We start from the raw sequence: 18,325 nt of genomic DNA, 5'->3' as shown, positions 1-18,325 counted from the left end.
AAAGATTAGAAGATATTCATTTTGATTTTGCTGAGTGAATACTGAACTCTACCGGCTAAACTTTGTATGATACAGATTCTTTCGAAACTATAACAGAAAAGTATGTATTTCCTCACACATTAGAATAAGTTATGGCTACAAACTTACTATATAGGGTATAAAATTTAATATAACTAATTGAATGGTTTCTTACATATCGAATCCTCACAAAATCTACATTTTATTTAATAAATTTGCAGACTGGCAATCATGATCGCTCGCGCATTGCGTCAAAAGTTGACCCTCGGCTGGTTGATGGAGTTAATATGATCAATCTGTTAATGCCTGGAACACCTATCACTTATTATGGCGAAGAAATAGGTAAGAACACCTTTTTGCACAGGCTACTTTTGATTTCCCTGTTATAACATTAATTCATTTGCAGTTCTGTTATGGACTAGAGCTTTTTTTGCGCTTCGCTAGGCAAGACAATTGCATTTCAAGTCTATTGGAACTATTGCGGTCAATAGCTATTTTAATCATTCATTATAGTGAAGAAAAACAAAAGATAGTTAAGAATTCGGGTAGAGGAACCTAACTAATTTAAATTATTACCTTATTAACACGTTGGAATTAGTAGATAGAATCAAGTACATAATTTTCCCCAGGGAGCAGTATCTGTCATTTGAGACTTAGTGCCATCGCAAAAATATTTTCCGAGGAAGGGGGAACGGGTTAGGTTTTATAGAGAGAAGAATTTTTATACCAAAACCCTAAACACAGGTGAAATATAAAAATAGATAAAACATTGAAGGAATTAACAGGGATGAAGGGGGGGGGAGGTCCAATCCAGAGACTCAGAATTAGCTATGTAAATACACTAAATTTTAAAGAGAGGGACTTTTGAGTGTTAATATCAGTTGTAATTCCCATGGGACATTTCCACTAGTTTTTTCTTATAAAATTTACTATTGGGATGGGGTCTGGGGTAAAGATTTTTTTCATTTTATTAAGTGACGATTAAAAAAACATGGTTTCAAAATCTAGGAATGAGTCTTTTAGATCTATTTTTCTATTTTACTTCGCAAAAATACTAAGTAAAGGTATTTTTCAGGACCTGGGGAGAAAATCTCTCCTCACTTCCTCATTTCCAATTAGCGCTACTGATTTCAATATTAAAAAAAAACTATTTTTCTTAAATTACTGTTTGGACGACGTAAGGACTTTAATGGTTACATAGAAAAGCAATATTGGCATGCAGAAATAAATACATACTGAGGTACATCTATTGTAACAAACCTGGATAATTATCCAGACGATTCTTCTCCCTGTTTTATATTAAACTAGCTGTTGGGGTGGCGCTTCGCGCCACCCCAACACCTAGTTGGTGGGGCGGTTCACGCCCCCCCAAGCCCCCCCGCGCGCGTAAGTCGTTACGCGCCATATTAGTTACGCGCCATTGTAGTTGTGTCCCTGTGTCCCACCTGTGAATAGAGATAGATATAAATATATGTTTTTAACTACGTAAAACATGCGAATATACAACATTCTTCGCTGTCCCATTGTCTGTGCATATAAATAGATTGTCAGGTTTACTGACTCCTGAACATGCAACATATAATTGTCCATGGGAAAAACAATCCGTATTCAGATCTATACCTCATTATTCTAATGATGTGTCCCTGTGTCCCGGTCGTCATTTATATTCCCTCTGTCCCGGTCGTCATTTGTGTCCCGGTGTCCCAGTTTGTAATTTCTCTTTGAGTGTCCCGGTCGTCATTTATATTCCCTGTGTCCCGGTGTCCCGGTCGTCATTTGTGTCCCGGTGTCCCGGTCTGTAATTTCTATTCGAACAATCCCTGTGTCCCGGTCGTCATTTATATATCCCGCCTGTGCCCCCGGCGTCCCCATTGTAGTTGTGTCCCTGTGTCCCGGTCGTCATTTATATTCCCTGTGTCCCGGTCGTGATTTGTGTCCGGGTGTCCCAGTCTGTAATTTCTCTTTGAGGTTCCCGGTCGTCACTTATATTCCCTCTGTCTCGGTCGTCATTTGTGTCCCGGTCTGTAATTTCTCTTTGAGTGTTTTTTCTTTTTAGTTTTTTTTTAGTTTTTTACCTTTTTTCTTTTTTCAGTTTTCTTTTTCTTCTTATTTTTCAGCGTCACTGTGAAGTACATATCGACGAACCTTTGTTTTTTTAACTTAAATCTGGTAGGCATTGATGACCTTATCCAAGTCAAAATCCCAAACCCAATCATCATCGCTATCATTTTCAGTTTTGATATGTTTTGACTCTCGCTGTCCAGGTGGATTTTCATCTAACTGCGCGGTTTTGCGTTCTTTAGCCGCAAGCCCGTTTTCTTGCTGTTCTTGTGATTCCCCGGCACGCTTTCTTTTCTTACTTTCTCTATCAGCTGCAAGCCTGTTTTCTTGCTGTTCTTGTGATTCCTCGGAACGCTTTCTTTTCTTACTTTCTCTATCAGCAGCAAGTTTTTTGGCATAAACTCTTTGAGCATCTTCATCGGCTTTTGCCATGGTAAGTTCATCAGTCATTGTAAACTTAAACATTAATAGATTTCTACGTGAACATATGTCTTAAATATCTTGAATGACGTCACCGTCAAAGTAAAAATGACGACAACTAATTTCATGACGTCAGTCGACACAGAAACATGACGTCACCTGATCCACAGACAGACACACAGACAGACAACTTATTTTTAAATATATAGATTTATAAAAGACTGACCATTAAATGTAAAGTTCAAACTTAAAACATATATCAATTCTCTTACAAAAGATTTTTCGCCTACAAAATCAATTTTTTGTGCTTCACAGAAAACTAGAAAGATTACTTGTAAAACCATTAGATCCAAAAGAAAAAAAAATGACGACAGTATCGAGTTTAAAAAAGCTCAAACCAAACTAATTCCAATTAGTCATTAATTTCCTATTTTCTACTGCAAAAAATTTCTAGGTAATTAAGCGTGGTATTAACGTCACTCAATTCTCTCTGTCACGCTTGAGCAATTAGCTCTCCACGGTAGATTAAATTAAAAAAAAACAAGTTTTTTCAACTGAAAGTAAAGACTTACTTGCACTTGTACTTGGATCAAGACACAAGCTATGTGGCTCTACCTGGTGACGGGATCTGGTAGACTGTTGAATTCTACAGGTTAGAGTATTGCGTTAATGGGGCAATAATTTTAAGCCATGAAGGGAGTGGTATCCCCATAGTACTTTTGAGGGAGCCTATAGGGGGTATACCTGAAATTGATAGCCCTTAAAAATACCAGAAATTACTGACCCAGGTACACCTGGGTGCTATTTAAAACTGTAGGGAGTGTTATTGTTTACTTATGTAAATTCATTAAGGATGATGTAATCTCACTGGACTGCTTTTATAGAGCTCACGCAGTGGCGCCATTTCAGAAAACCTTAGGGGGGGGCCAAAAATCGATTTTGGGCCCCCATCCAGCCTTAAAAATTTTAAAATTTTCGAACATGCCTTTAGGTACCGTACTACCATTGGGGTTCGCATTTTGCTGCTTATTTAGGGACCAAAAACAGTACCAAAATAGAACATTTACTGTATAAATCAGAAACTTACGTACAGTTACTTCAGCAAAAACGACTCCTCAAACACAAAGGGCGTTTTATTAAAACAGTAAGTAACTTTTTTACAAATGCTGAAAAACTTTAGCATGAAGAGCGGGGTGTAGAGGAGGGGGAAGACCCCCTCCTCTATGGGGGCACTGTGGGGGACTTGGGGGGGGGTCCGGATTTCTGGCAATTCCGCGAGATCGGTACTTCCTGATGCAAATGGACGATGAAACTTGGCAGGCATATCAGGGACTCGAACAGACTAACTTGAGATTAGTCGTTTCCCCGATCCGACCATCGTGGGGGGAGTGGAGGGATGGGAATCCGGAAACTAGTGGCATGCATAACTTTTAAACGGGTGATCGGATTTCAATGAAACTTGGCAAGTGGAAAGAAATATCGTCTCAGATGTTCCATGTCAAGTCTGGATCTGATCCGATATTTGTGGGGGGGGTGGAGGCGCCCACCGGGAAACTCGTGAAATACTTGTAGTCGAGGGATTGGATAGGGTACGCTCCGATTCCAGTCGAACTTGATTGACGGGAACCGGAGATGTCAAAGATGTGACTTTTATTTTTTCAAGTCGTGTTCGGCCACAGTAGGGGGCCGGGAAATTGTGTGGCTCGCATATGGGTCAAATGAGTGCAGCGATTTAAATGAGACTTGGAATGTAAAGTAAGCATATGCCCTAGATGACATATTTTACTGTCCGAACCAGATCCGACCACGGTCGGGGAGGGGGGGATTTATTGAAAAATGCTGAGATTCGAGTGAAACTTGATAGGTGGTGAGACAAGATGCTCTAGATGATCCGTTCACGAGTGTCCGAGCCAGATTCGGCCGCGAAAGGGGCAGCTGGAAGGAGGTACCGGAAACCGTGTTGCACGTCTAGGGATTAAACGAATAGGTTTATTGTGCTGAAACTTGGAAGTTACAACAGTCATCTGCTCCAGATGATCCGAGGCGATGCCAGAAATGCACCGACTTGAGTGAAACTGCATATTCTATTTCTAGCTCCGAACCGCATTTTTGGGGTGGCGGGTGGGGTTTGTGACGGGCTCATCTCCTTTGTTGTACTGCCTACTCGTAACAAGTGCCATATGAGCTCGTAGCTCTTGTTCTGGTTCGTTCAGTAAGATTGGTCGACGAAACAAAATTTAAAATGTGGTAGATTTACTTACAGTCGGTTTGAAAAACGAAGCCAATCGTCGTTGCATCTTTATTTCTTCTTCTTTCCTTTGGGCTTTTATTTTCCTTTTTTGCACCACTCGCACCGGATGAACTTATGTTTCAATAATCCGATTTGAACTTGAACACAACTCAACACTGTTTCACGGTTCTTTATTTGATGAAGGGTAACGAGAAACTAAATACAAAACTGGAATGACACCCTGGTCTGGATACCCGACTGACGGGATTCATTAATCACTGGAGAGACTTCAATGTCATAGAAGTACTCCGAGCCCAGAAAGGACTTTACAAACCCCTGCCAAAAGGGTGACCATAAATTAATTAGGGAGAACGGCAAAAACAGGATACTTTCTTGAAATGCAATAATCGTCGAGTATCTTGAATTTGCTATTTAGTAATAATTCACAGTAGAAATACGGTAAAAAAAGAGAAAAAAGTAGAACAAGGACGAATAAACAAAGAATTACGTGGTTGAAATTGGGCCCCTCCAGAAATCAGGGGGGGCCATGGCCCCCCTGCCCCCCCAAATGGCGCCACTGAGCTCACGGGCCGCTAGTAAATTTGAAATAACCCAGTTGTAACTGAGAATGATGTATTGCGCACACATTGCTGTTGTGTAATACTTCAGGAGATATTTTTTTTTCTTCAAGTCGGTTTTTCGAAACTTCTTTTTTTTTAATTTTACTTTTTCTTCAAGGCGTTTATCTTTTTTAGATTTCTTTTTTATTCAAAATTTATTCTACAATATTTTTTGCTCAAAGGGTTTTTTCTCTTCAAGCTTTCTTTTTATTCAAGATTTTTTTCATCAAGGTATTGCCCAAACGTCTTATGAAAGATGCGTTTTGATTAAGGGAAACTTTATAAACCGATGACAACAATGGTTTCTGTCTGCCTTAGGAATCGAACCTATGACCAGAGATATCCTCGATGGAATGATACCATAGCCACCTGAGCCAACAAATCATTCCTAATAGGATGTTCTCGGAAATGAATTCTACATGATGGTTTGTTCCCGAGCGTGAGCTAGCATCCAACAATTTTATCGGCTTTTGATCTATAACGCACATGCAATTGATATAAAGTAGTTCATGGGATATTATCAGAATGGCAACATTGTGGATATTGATTTTGTTCTTAGCATGTTCTTAGTAATGGATGCTATTACTCTATTGAAACCATGAGTACCCCTACGATTAGAATATGGTACACCTTCTTATGCGGTCAAGAGTCTGTCTTTTACTCTTCGCTCCACGGAGCTCGTTCTTCGCTACTAGAGACAATCTTGAACGGGTGTACTTAACGATTACAGATGTACACAGGCTACAAGACGCCTTAATCGCGACGGTAAAATATATTGAAGATTAATTGGGGAACAAGAAATCTAATAGATGAAGACAGGGACTTTTATTGTGCTTATACGTTTTATTAATGCATTTATTAATTGTATTCTATATCAATATTATACAGCTAAGAAAGCGTGTTTTCCACTATGAAGTCACTCAATCGAGAATTTTCTACATAAATGCTGAGAAACTCAAAATGTAATGTTCGAAATTGCTCAAAAATATAATGCTACATGAAAACGAGAGCTTTTTATTGCTAAATCTAGATCCGTTGAGGAGGGAGCTATTAGAGATTAGTTCAAGAGGACACAAGGCATATGACTTTTTCTGTTCATTTTTTTGTTGGTATTATTCTCTGGCAATTGCCGATTTTTGCTACTCCGTGGCTGGCCCATTCACCCTCTGGCACCTTATTAATTCTTAAAGTCTTTCACACGTTTGGACACCCTGACAAATGTTTTTTATTTGTAATAGAGGCTTACTATATATTCCTAACGTATTTTCAGACATTTTCTTGATATAAATCATGCTTTAAATCCATTGCATTGTGTTTCTTTGCAAACCAGCCTCTCCTGATACAAACTGGCAATTACATGCTAGTGTGACAAAATGTGGCTCCCTGGGACACCCTTTGGTATACATTATCATTTCTAAGGGTTTTTCAGCTATTTTCATACAAAAATAACTATAGAAACTAAAATTGAAAATTGTTTTTATTATAACAGGGGAACCTACCAGCATACCAGAGAACCTTACAGTGGAAGTTTTAAGCTCCTATACACAAAATGTGGAATTTTGCCACTTTAGTCAGAAGAAAAATAATGGATGCGTGTTTATCTGTTGGTTTTTTCCCAGGGATGACCGTATAGAAATTATCGTCCTAAAAGTTCCGGGAGGTTTCATTCGAACGGAAATTAAATTTCTAGTACTCTTTTTAAATGAACTAAAAGATAGAAGGGCAACTTGTCCTCCTCTCATGTCCCCTTCTTTCTCCAAAGTTATCTGATCAAAATTTTGAGATAGCCATTTTGCTCGGAATAGTTGAAAGACCCAATAACTTTGTCTTTAAGGGTAGGAGGACCCCCAACGGTCCTTGGGAAGAGGCCTGTAAGTTATGAAATTTGCCCATTATTTACACATAGTATTTGTTACTGGGAAGCAGAGAGAAATTTTTCATGAGGGGGATTTTGTGCTTGGTAAGGGTTTCCAAAGGGAAAAATTTTGATCGGGAAGAGAAATTTCGGGGGGTGAATTTTCCAGGAGAAATTTTGCACTGGGGATATCCGACAGAATCCCTATACGGAGTTCTTGTTAATTGTCGTATATTATCTGTGCAAACTCGATTTTGCATGTGGATATGTTCCGGGGGAATTATCCCGGAGCTATTTGCCGCATATTTTGGCTTCCAGAAAAAGTTGCCATGGAAGGGGGCATTTGCAGAGTGATCGAGAAACCGTTAGAAATTAAATTCTTTTTCAAATGTAAGTATGCAAAGGAGATTTTTCAAACTAAATTGTCTACAAGAAAGGAGGGGGGGGGGGAATTTTCAGCGATGATGGAAATATCTGGAGGGAATCTGTGCTTCACGTGGGATGAAGTTTCCAAGGAGGAGTTCCCCAGAAGGGGCGATATTTCATGGATGGTGAGCCTGATTTATCGGCATTATGTGATAAACGATCATAAATTATATAAAAGCAAGTTGTTTTAACTGAATGTAGATATAGACTATAATTGTAATATAGTAATATATATATAAAGTAAATAAGGATAATATATACAAAGTAAATATAGAAGATGTTCCTGATTTGGAATCCCTCATAAATAAAAGAGGAATCCCTCCTAGATCTCTAGGACTTGTAATTAAAATCCAACATTGGAATTAAGCATATCAGAGAACCCAATTATATGTACAAAAATATAGAATTTTACATTTTATTTTGTCGTTAGTGATTGTACTGAACAAATGATCGTGGAAAATCTGGAGAAAGATCATTTGATCGGAAAACAAAAATTGTAGTGCGATTTTTAATTGACCACAATATTGGAGGATAGATTCCTTTTACGGAAGTCTTCCGATGCAAAAAATTGAGATAGTCAATATTAGTTTAAAAGAATCGAAAGATTTAATAGCTATATTTTTGTATACAACTTGACCGGGTGATACTTGTCAAGGACGATGAAATTAATTACGAAGTTTACTGCTATGAGAAGGAAGAGATAAAAATCGTGACGTCAGATAATATCTGGCCTTATGACGTGAAACAAGTTGAGGCGCTTAAAGATGGCAGGGAAAATGTTTGGCGTACAATAAGGCTATGTACGGAGGATTGTGAAGGTTTACCTGGTGATTTATCCGAATCTTTGAATTTGATGCAGACTGAAATTGTAACCTTCGTGATGACATTGGAGACAAAAATTCGGATGAGAGTGGAAGACGAGTTTAATAGGCTAGGGAGTTCGTCAGGATCGCAACTCAAGGCAGATTTTGTTGAAACTGTTACCAAGGTATTTATGAGATATTGAGCTCCAGTTTAAGGCCAAACTTGTAAGTATTGAAAACAAACTTACTGACTTACGGTCCAAAATCGTTCATAATGGGGCAAAGCTCCAGAAACTTGAAACTAAGCTTGATGATATAAGTCAGTCCGCGATTCTTAGATAGGTCATTGTTTCAGGCATAGATTCTTCTGCTGGGGATTTACCCCGTCCTGGTGAAAAAATACTAGATCGACTCAACAGTGAAATGGTACTCAGTTTAGACAAATCCGTTATCAAGAGTGCAAATCGTTTGGGATCTGCTTCTGAAACTAAGACTCCGATTGAACTTACCTTTTTTTACTAAGGTATCTGCGGTGGAGATACTGCGTAGCCACGAGAATTTGAAGGGCTTCCAAATCTATGTGAAAGAGGCTTTGACCAGGGAAAGGCAAGAAAATTACAAACTAGCGTGCAATAAATTTGAATCAAAAATTTATGGACTTTACGAGGTGTTATTTATGTCAAATGTGGTTCACAAAACATTCCATGTAGATCAATTTCTGACGTAGTTCAGATTCAAAATGTGTCAAAATAGCCCATGGCTTAATTACAAAAAATTGTGATTTTGCTTTCCTTTTTCTTTCTTTAGGGATCGCTTTTAGTCTTTTCTTGATTCTTGTTTGAAACTTGATGTTATTCTAAATTCAGCAGCTGGCAATGAGAAAGATATGCCTTATGTGAAACATTTACCCGAGTATGAATTTTCTTCGAATGGTATTCTAACCGACAAGTCTTACAAGTGTAAATTTCCGATGTGATCGTTACATGTGAATGCGCAAGGGTTGGAAAGTCCATTCAGTCAACTCAAGTTCTTGTTTACATCTAGTCCTAAGGACATTGTCGGAGTTTGTGAAACTTTTTGTCTGCTAATACACCTCTTACAATGGTATATCTGCCTGGGATGAAGTGCATTTCACGTACAAGGCGTCAGGATAGGAGGGGAATGCAGATATTGTATTTTTGTGATGAATATTCTTTTCGAGTTCTCAGTGATTTTTCTGTTTTTGAGGAAGGGCTACGTGAGACTATTTTTGTTGAAATTGACCCCTTGACTCTGCTGGTAATCCTAAACATTTTTTTGAAGTTTTAGAACCGCTGTTAAAAAGACTCGAAGCGTCTTGGAAACCGGTCATAACATATGGTGACTTCAATTTTGATCCGTTGAATCTCAATGTTGGCAATAATAAGGATTTTCTAGGCATGATGTTGTGTTTTAGTTTTCTTCCAAGTATATCTCTGCCAAGTCGAGTCGCAACTAATACAGCTACATTTTTGGATAATATATTTTATTTTCCTGGCTTAGTCCATGCAACAAAGTCGTTGGTAAATTCGTCCGATATGTCAGATAATTTTCTGGTGTGTATTCATCTTGATTTAAAAAATAGTAATAAACAACATCGTGATTCAATAAGGAATAATTCGAAAAAACAAAATGAATAAATTGATTGTAAAGTCCTTCGGCAGTGAACTGAGGATCATGATTGGAGTTTGGTTTATAATTCAGATGGTGCAAATGCTGCATTTTCAAATTTTTACTGATCAAATGATTCGACTGCGGGACAGAGCTTCTTCGGCACATCTTCTGCATGGAAAATTTGCGCTGAGATTTAACCCGTGGATTTCAGAAGGTATTTTGGTATCACTAAAACATAAAAACAAAAGGTTTAAGAATTATTCAAAATTGCCGACACCCGAATCTTTTCAAGAATATAGAGTTTATAGGAATAAGCTAAATTCAATTATAAGACATGGGAAGAGTATATTTTGTAATGACAATTTCCGAGATTACAAATCTGATCTGAGAAAGACATGGCAAATGATAAATGAAGGAATACCTCCTCATAGTCATAAGAGTACTAGCGTTGATTGCCTGGAAATAAATGGGGGGGAAAAATTACACAACCTAAAGATATTTTAAAAGTTTTGGGAGATTATTTTAGTAATATTGGTTCTAGAATTCCCTTATTATTACAGGTAGTGAGCAACATGCGGAAATAATGTTTACTTTTTCTGGGTTTGCGCCACAGAAGATAAAAAAGTTACTATGAAACGTAAACAAAGTTTTTCTGCGGATGAATTTGGATTTTCAGCACAAATTGTTAAACAGGTAGCGTCGAACATTTCCCCTTTATTGGCGCATATTTTTAATTTATCACTACACATGGGATTTTTCCTGAAGTATTAAAAAAAAGCAAATGTTATAGCAATACCTAAGGCCGGTAATTCAACTGATTATTCAGATTATAGAGGTATTCCTTTGCTTTCATTTTATAGCAAAACTTTTGAAAAAATTGCAAATAGTCAACTACAAAAAGATTTATTTGATAATGAGATATTGCACACTTGTCAATATGGATTTATAAAGGGATAGTCAACTGAACTGGCAATTTATGAACTTTTGTTGAATATGAAAAATTCATTAGATGGTGATCAACATGTTTTGGCAATTTTCATTGATGTCACTAAGGCTTTCGACGCTGTAAATCATTTTTCGCTTCTTACAAAACTTAAGTCTTACGGATTTTCAACATAAACTGTTAATATTTTGCATCTTATCTTTCTGGGAGACGACTAGAATGGATTTATAAATCCCATGATCATCGCTCAGATACTTTTCAAATTAATTACGGAGTATATTAGGGCTCTGTCCTTGGGCCTGTTTTATTTCTTCTTTTTATAAATGATTTACCGGATGTTTTCCCTCTTTGTAAAGCTATTATGTTTGCTGATGATGTAGTAATTTTTTCCTCTCATTGGGACTTAGTAGCTCTTTTCCATATCCTTGAATGCACTTTACAAGCTGTATCTTTTTGGTACTCAAGGAACTTACTAGCTGTTAATGAGAAAAAACGCAAATATATGTTGTGTTCGCAAACTGGATCGGTCATTTCAGATGAATTCTCTCTTTTGTTGAATGGTCTTCATTTAAAAATGGCTGATCAGTTTAAATACATTGGTCTTATTTTAGCTGAAAATTTGTCGTTTCATAAACATGTGAAAACACTATCGTTAAAAATTTCCCGAAATGTTGGTATTCTGTCACGGCTTCGCTATCTTTTTCCTAAAAGTATTCTAAAATCAATTTATTATTCTTTTGTCCACCCATATTTTCTTTATTGCATTTCTATTTGGGCCTCTACTTTTCCATCTGTATTTAAATATCCCCAAATACTCCAGAATAAAGCAATGAGAATTCTTTTTAATGTTGAGCACAGATCTTCCGTTAGAAACTTACGTGGGACTTCAGGAATATGTTCTTTCAATCAGCTTCGTACAATTTCTATTTCTAATATTTGTCATGATTATTTATACAATAGTTTACCTTCAAATTTCTCTGGTATTTTTTCAACTAATTCCCAATTTCATAATTATCCAACCACTCATCGTTCATATTTTCCGTGTGAATTTCGTCCTACGTCAAGAGTGGGTTCCAGCATCCGTCATACTGGGTGAAAAATTTGGAACTCAATTCCAGCATCAGTGCGAGAATATAGCAAAAAGCGGCAGTTTTTAAAACTATTAAAAAAAAATTCCCGGATGCGGAGCGGAAATATTCCGAATATTTCTATTTTTTTAGTTAAAGTGTAGTTTTTTTTTATTTTTGCTCACTGATTTTTCAAAATGAAAACCCTTTTTTTCTCTTGTTTAATTTTTCGTAAATGGAAAAGCAGTATGGTCTAAGGAATTAAATGGCTGCAAGCTTTGCACTTTGCCTATTGCTTACATATTTCATTGGTTACTGGGAATCATACAGGTGTTTTTTCAAGGGAAGTATTTTCGGTGGGGGAGCGGTTATTTTATGCGGAGAGATTTTTACATTGGAAAGGTAGTTTCTGAAGGTAAGTGCTCCAGCGGAAATTTTACACGGGGGAAACTTTGCCAAAATTAATATGCAAATTCTGTTTTAATTTTTCATGTACCATCCCTTCATCAACGCCTAGCTCTTTAAGCAAAAGTTTGATTCTTTGTCACAGCTCTACTTTTTAAAACAATAAAAACATTAGCGTAAAGAGTGGGGTGTTGAGGAGGGAGCAGCCCCTTTCATATACAGAATAATTTCTGTTTTTTTTCAAGTTTTAATGTCGTTCCTTACTTCCAGTAAAAAAGAAAATTGTTCTTTATTTTATCTTTAAAAAGGGCATTGGTTTAATGAGACACTCCTTGTGAAATGTGTGTTCAGAATTCTATATTGTGATTTTATCTTCAGATTTGTGATCAATAGGCTAATTGACTTCTAAATATCAATTTTGGCGGAAATCAAACACATTATACAAAATATACACTAAATGTATTTCGATTCAGACTCTAATCCCAATAATTCTTGTTAACACCATTGAAAGGTTTAGAAGTATTTACAACCTAAGTAATTCCTGAACGAGAATGACTCGAAAGAGACGATCCATGTCTATATTAGCTAAATTGGGGACGTGGAGAGGCGTATAAATGAAAAGAGTCCCAGAAAGCCCTCATTGAAACCTCCAATCACTTTGACATAGGAGACGTGCGGGTTAGAGGCCCCCATTTTTAGCCCTCCCATCTTAAACAATGAAAAATCGATGAATTACTCCAACTTCAACAGGATGTAGGAACTATAATGTCAAACCTATAATCAATCAAATCAAACTATTCGCTTAGAACCTACTACTACTGTCAATTACTCACTACAGCACTATGCCGCCTGAGACCAAACGGCTCCAGACGCTTTTCTTCTATCCTATTTTATATAAAGCTTCATTCATTACCCCTTCCCATGAGGCTTCAATTTTTCTAAACCTTCCTTATGACCTTTAATCACACTTTTGGGGTACGACCTGCTTTTCGTTTGGCTGCAGATGGACGGATAAAATTCTAAATTTTAGTTTTATTTTTGTAATGGAAATTATCTTTAAAAAAATATTATCTGAATGATCATGCATTAAAAAAGTTATATCAAGTATGTATGTACAACTTCGGGGGAAAGGTCTCCATTATTCGGGAAATATTTACTCAGTGTGTTTTGGGTTGAATTTTATACTGTTTGTTTAATTCACGTAAAAATACAGTTCAAAACATCAAGCCTCAACAGAGAGCAGAGCTCGCAAAGCTGGGCATGTAAACAGCATGGCATAGAAAAACAAACATCCTGTCATACTACTACTACTAATGACTCACCGCAGCACCGTGCCACTTGAGGCCAACACAGCTACGGACGTTCCTCCTCCAACCCTATCTATTCAAAACCTCCAGCTTTACACCCTCCAAGGAAGTCCCCATTTCCTTTAAATCTTTATTTATGACATCCTTCCACCTCAGACGAGGACGACCTACTTTCCGTGTAGCCCCAGACGGATGGCCAAAAGGGACAATCTTCGACAATCTGTTATCCTTCATCCGCAGAAAGTAGCCTAGCCATCTCAACATTTCTTGTATTATAGCCCTAGAAAGCGGGATTGAACCACATTTCTTGCACGACCTACTGATTGAATTACGGTCAGTCAGCTGGGTACCCAGAACTATTCGTAGGCAATTTCTCTGGAAAACATCCAGTAAATTTTCATCCGCTTTTGGGAGCACCCATGCTTCAGAGCCCTATTTGTCCGCTGTCATCACTGTAGCTTCCAATATTTTAATTTTGGTTTGCAGACTTATGTTCTTATTCTTCTCTACTTTTTTTAACTGTGAAAAAACACCATGGGCATTGGCTATTCTACTTATTCTACTGTATCTTCACTGCTATCACTGTCTTTACTAATAATGCTGCCAAGGTATGTGAAACTGCCTACCTGATCAAACTACCTGATCGTTACCCTACGTCACCTTTTCGTCCTCACTTATTCCTAGCCTTAGTGACTTAGTCTTCTGAACACTAATTTTCAAACCTATTCTAGAACCCTGAACTCACAAAATATCTAAGAACTTATTCATTTTGCATACACATTCATCTAATATGCCTAAATTATCAGCATAATCTAAGTCCAGGAGAGTTTTTCCTCGCCATCTGATTCGGTGGTCTCCAATTGCCTTTCCTGTGCTCCTTAAGACAAAGTCCAAATAATAAGAATAATAATAATAATAACAATAATAATAATAATAATAATAATAATAATAATAATAATAATAATAATAATAATAATAATAATAATAATAAAAATTAATAAAGTTAACCAAAACAGAAACAAAAAAAAACACCAACAACAACACCAAAAGATAAGCAACAAAGAATTGAAGAAAATAAAGAAATGCTGGGCAGGAGTGTTTGGATATGGATTTCCAGTTTCATATTGGATATTTACGTCTAAGAACTTGCACAAAATATTGGTTCTATAAGAAAACATGATTTATTTTTCCTGGACATTCTAGATCTGAAACACATAAGACATGTAAATATTGCAATATGGATTTTGATATACAAAAGCCAAATTACTATTTCTACGAGAGGTCTCTGTCCATTCTGCCTTCGCCGTCAGTTCCCAGGCATTTTAGAGCATATGGACTTCTTTCCTATCAATTCTTAAACATCTAGATTTCCAGTTAGGTGTCAAACCTCGTTAATTTCAAATAAATAAAGGTTGAATGGAAAAATCCCAGCCGAGTCATTTGGATTTAACTAATATAAATTGCAAAAAGAAAATATTAAGTATTACTTAATGATCTTTGATAGCGAAGTATAAGCCCTTTATGCAGTCTTTTTTATTGTTTTTGTTTATTTTTCCATGTTGGGATTACCTCCTGCGCACTGACTACCCGACATTATTTTTTCTTTCCTTTTCTTTTTCTTTTGCCTTTCATTTTCTAGTCTTGTGATTTTTTTATTATTTTATTTATTTTGATCATGCTATTGAGTTTAATCCTTGCTACCCCTAACAATTACGAGCTCTGCTCTTCGTTGGGGTGTATTATCACTGTTTTGTTTTGTTGCAATGAGTTGAGTCGGGTCCATTTAACAAGAAATTCAATTTAATTCTTTATCAAACACTGAAACTGATCACTTTTAGGAATGATCAACACTTTTATATCATACGAAGATACTCAGGACCCCTTTGGATGCAACTTTGGACCAGATATGTACGAAAAATATAGCCGAGATCCTGAGCGTACTCCTATGCAATGGGACTCGTCAGTAAATTCTGGATTTTCTACAGCTGAAAAACCCTGGCTTCCATTAAATCCAAACTACTTAGAAGTGAACGTCGAAAATCAGTTAATGGCTGAAGAGTCTCATTTGAAAATTTATAAAGAAATAATAAACCTTCGCAAAGAGCTGGCAATCCAGACTGGAGAACTCCAATATCTCAATGTCGATGAATCACTATTTTCCTTCATGAGGTCGGTAAAATAATGTCATTATCATTTAGAGCCAGTAAACTTCAATGAAAAAATACCTAACAACAAAGTCTAACAAGAAAATAAATTATCTTTCTTTGAAATAAATTAGACTAAATACAAATTCTTATGTAAAAAAAAAGAAATACCCGTCAAACAAATTTAACATTTAATGCTGTTTAAAGAGTATACAGAAGATTTCTTGTTCATGAGAGACAATAAAATAACAGAAAATAGAGTTGAAGAAAATGTAAAGAGCAGCGCAGAAAAAGCAAAAAGATTAGAATAAAAATAATAAATAGATTAGAATCTAAATGTTAAAAATTCTTTTTTCTGTGTAATAAATGAAGAAACAATGGGCAATTAAACTGAAACGGAGCTCAATTTTTGTCACAAAATTGGACTCCCATTTCCATGGGAAAAAATATGGTTACATTTGGCGGTTACATTAAGGGGTACTATTCAAAAACCACAAATTAGCTAGGCTGAAGAGAAACGATTGTAGATAAGAGAATCAGTTTCTTCTTGGGCATTATCTAAAGGCTTAGTAGGCAATACTCTCATATGTTGGATTTAAAGTTGCACCACCATAAAAGAGAAAATGCACTGAAAGCTCCAAATGCACCGAATGAATGATTAACTCCCCCCCTCAAAAAAATGCGCCGATTTGAAAAAAATAACGTGCAAATGCCATTCTCTTAGTAGGCGGTACTTATGTTTTCTCTGTCAAACTTGAGTGAAGACAGAAATGCAGGGTTTTAATTTGCCACAGGACTTTTAAAAAACGAGATTACGAATTTGGCGGAAAGTGGGTGCAAAAGAGAATTATATTCTATTCTCATATGTTTTAATCAAGTAAAGGAAGGACCATACTTCAAAAACATTAAAGTAATGGGGATACCTCCTAAGACTTTGACAGAAAAAATATGTGTTTTGTTGTGGAACATTATTTTTTAAATACTTATACCACAATAAAGGTTTTTAAAAGAAAAGCTAAGAGCTACATTAAACCAAATACAAACATAAATAATGCCAAATAATATTTCAGGCTTAAAATGAACATGGGTCACTTTTAATAAAAAAGTCAAACCTGGGGGAAAAAATCAGAGGCAGTTTTTTGTGGGGTAGGGGAGATTTTCTCAGGAGTGGGAGGTCGAATTTCCTGCATTATTTGAAAAACGATAAAAAAAAGTATAAACAGCGCTATAGCGTTGCCTAACTAAAGGGGGATGAGGGCACAATGTAGTATTTTTCTTTTCTCGGATTTTTCTTTTGGTTATTACGTATATGAGGGAGTTGCTCCTTTCTCAGTACCTCGTTCTTTACGCTAAAATGTTTGTGAATTTTAAAAAGATTATTATTCTAATTAAACGGTCCTTGTGTGTCAGGAGTCATTTTTAAATAATTGGGACAAAAAATCAAACATCAGAGAATAGAGTGAAGTACTGAGAAGGGGAAACCCCTCCGAATACGTAATAATTTCTGTTTGTTTTAAGTTTTTATAATTTTCCTTACTGTCAGCTGCAAAAAACCTGTATTTTTAATTTAATAAAAACCAAAGCCGAAATCATACATTATCTCTGGTTTATTATCACATAAAAATCAGAGCTAAGACGCTGCTTAAGATAATATCCAATGCTAAGATTGGCCGAAAAGTAACGCAAAAGAACTATTGTTTATATCCACCATTATTTAACAAAATTCTAATTTTAGCGTAAAGAGCAAGGTACTGACGAGGGGAAGAAACTCCCTCATATGCGTAATGTGAGAGGGTTCACCTTCTCGACAATACCTCGCTTTTTTCGCTAAAGTTCAAATTTTGTTCTACTTCTTTAAGAATGTCCCTGATTCTCAAAAGGTATTTCATTAGAATAGATAGCTCTTTTGAAATTACTTAAAATACTTTAGCGTAAAGAGTGAGATATTGACGAGGGGGCGAACCCCCTCATATACGTAATAGTTTCTGTTCGTTTTAAGTTTTATTGTTGTTCGTTACTTTCAGTAACTTCACATTTTTTTCCCTCGTGAAAAATTCTTCTTCCATGGAAAGATTCTCCAACGTAACCCTCTCCCCCATACCCCCCACCATAAGAAATCCCTCCTGAAAATATCTGTATACTTCCCAATAATCAATATTATATGTAAACAATGGGCGAAGCTCATAGCTTGCAGCCCTTCCCCGCAGCCTGTAGGGGATTAAGTCGTCCTCAAAGACATAGCTATTAGATTTTTTATTAAGCTGAACAAAATAGTTATCTCAACATTTTGATCCGGTGACTTTGGGGGAAAATGAGCGTGGAACGGGGCCTAGTTGCCCTTCAATTTTTGATCACTTAAAAAAGGCATCAAACTTTTAATTTTTGTTTGAATGA

General features: G+C 36.5%; 1 protein-coding gene across 1 annotated transcript in view; it reads left to right on the top strand.

Annotated features, from left to right (window-relative positions):
- Window positions 1-18,325, top strand: part of LOC136040108 (maltase 1-like) — a 59,671-nt gene that overhangs the window by 31,405 nt on the left and 9,941 nt on the right. Inside the window, exons 7-8 of the mRNA XM_065724207.1 lie at window positions 240-360; window positions 15,626-15,956. Of these exons, the coding sequence (XP_065580279.1) occupies window positions 240-360; window positions 15,626-15,956 (452 nt within the window). The remainder of the gene's footprint in view (window positions 1-239; window positions 361-15,625; window positions 15,957-18,325) is intronic.

Source organism: Artemia franciscana, chromosome 2, assembly GCF_032884065.1.
Source record: "Artemia franciscana chromosome 2, ASM3288406v1, whole genome shotgun sequence".
NCBI lineage: Eukaryota > Metazoa > Arthropoda > Branchiopoda > Anostraca > Artemiidae > Artemia > Artemia franciscana.
The sequence above is the reverse complement of the archived record's forward strand: the minus strand, read 5'-3'. Positions and strand labels throughout refer to the sequence as shown.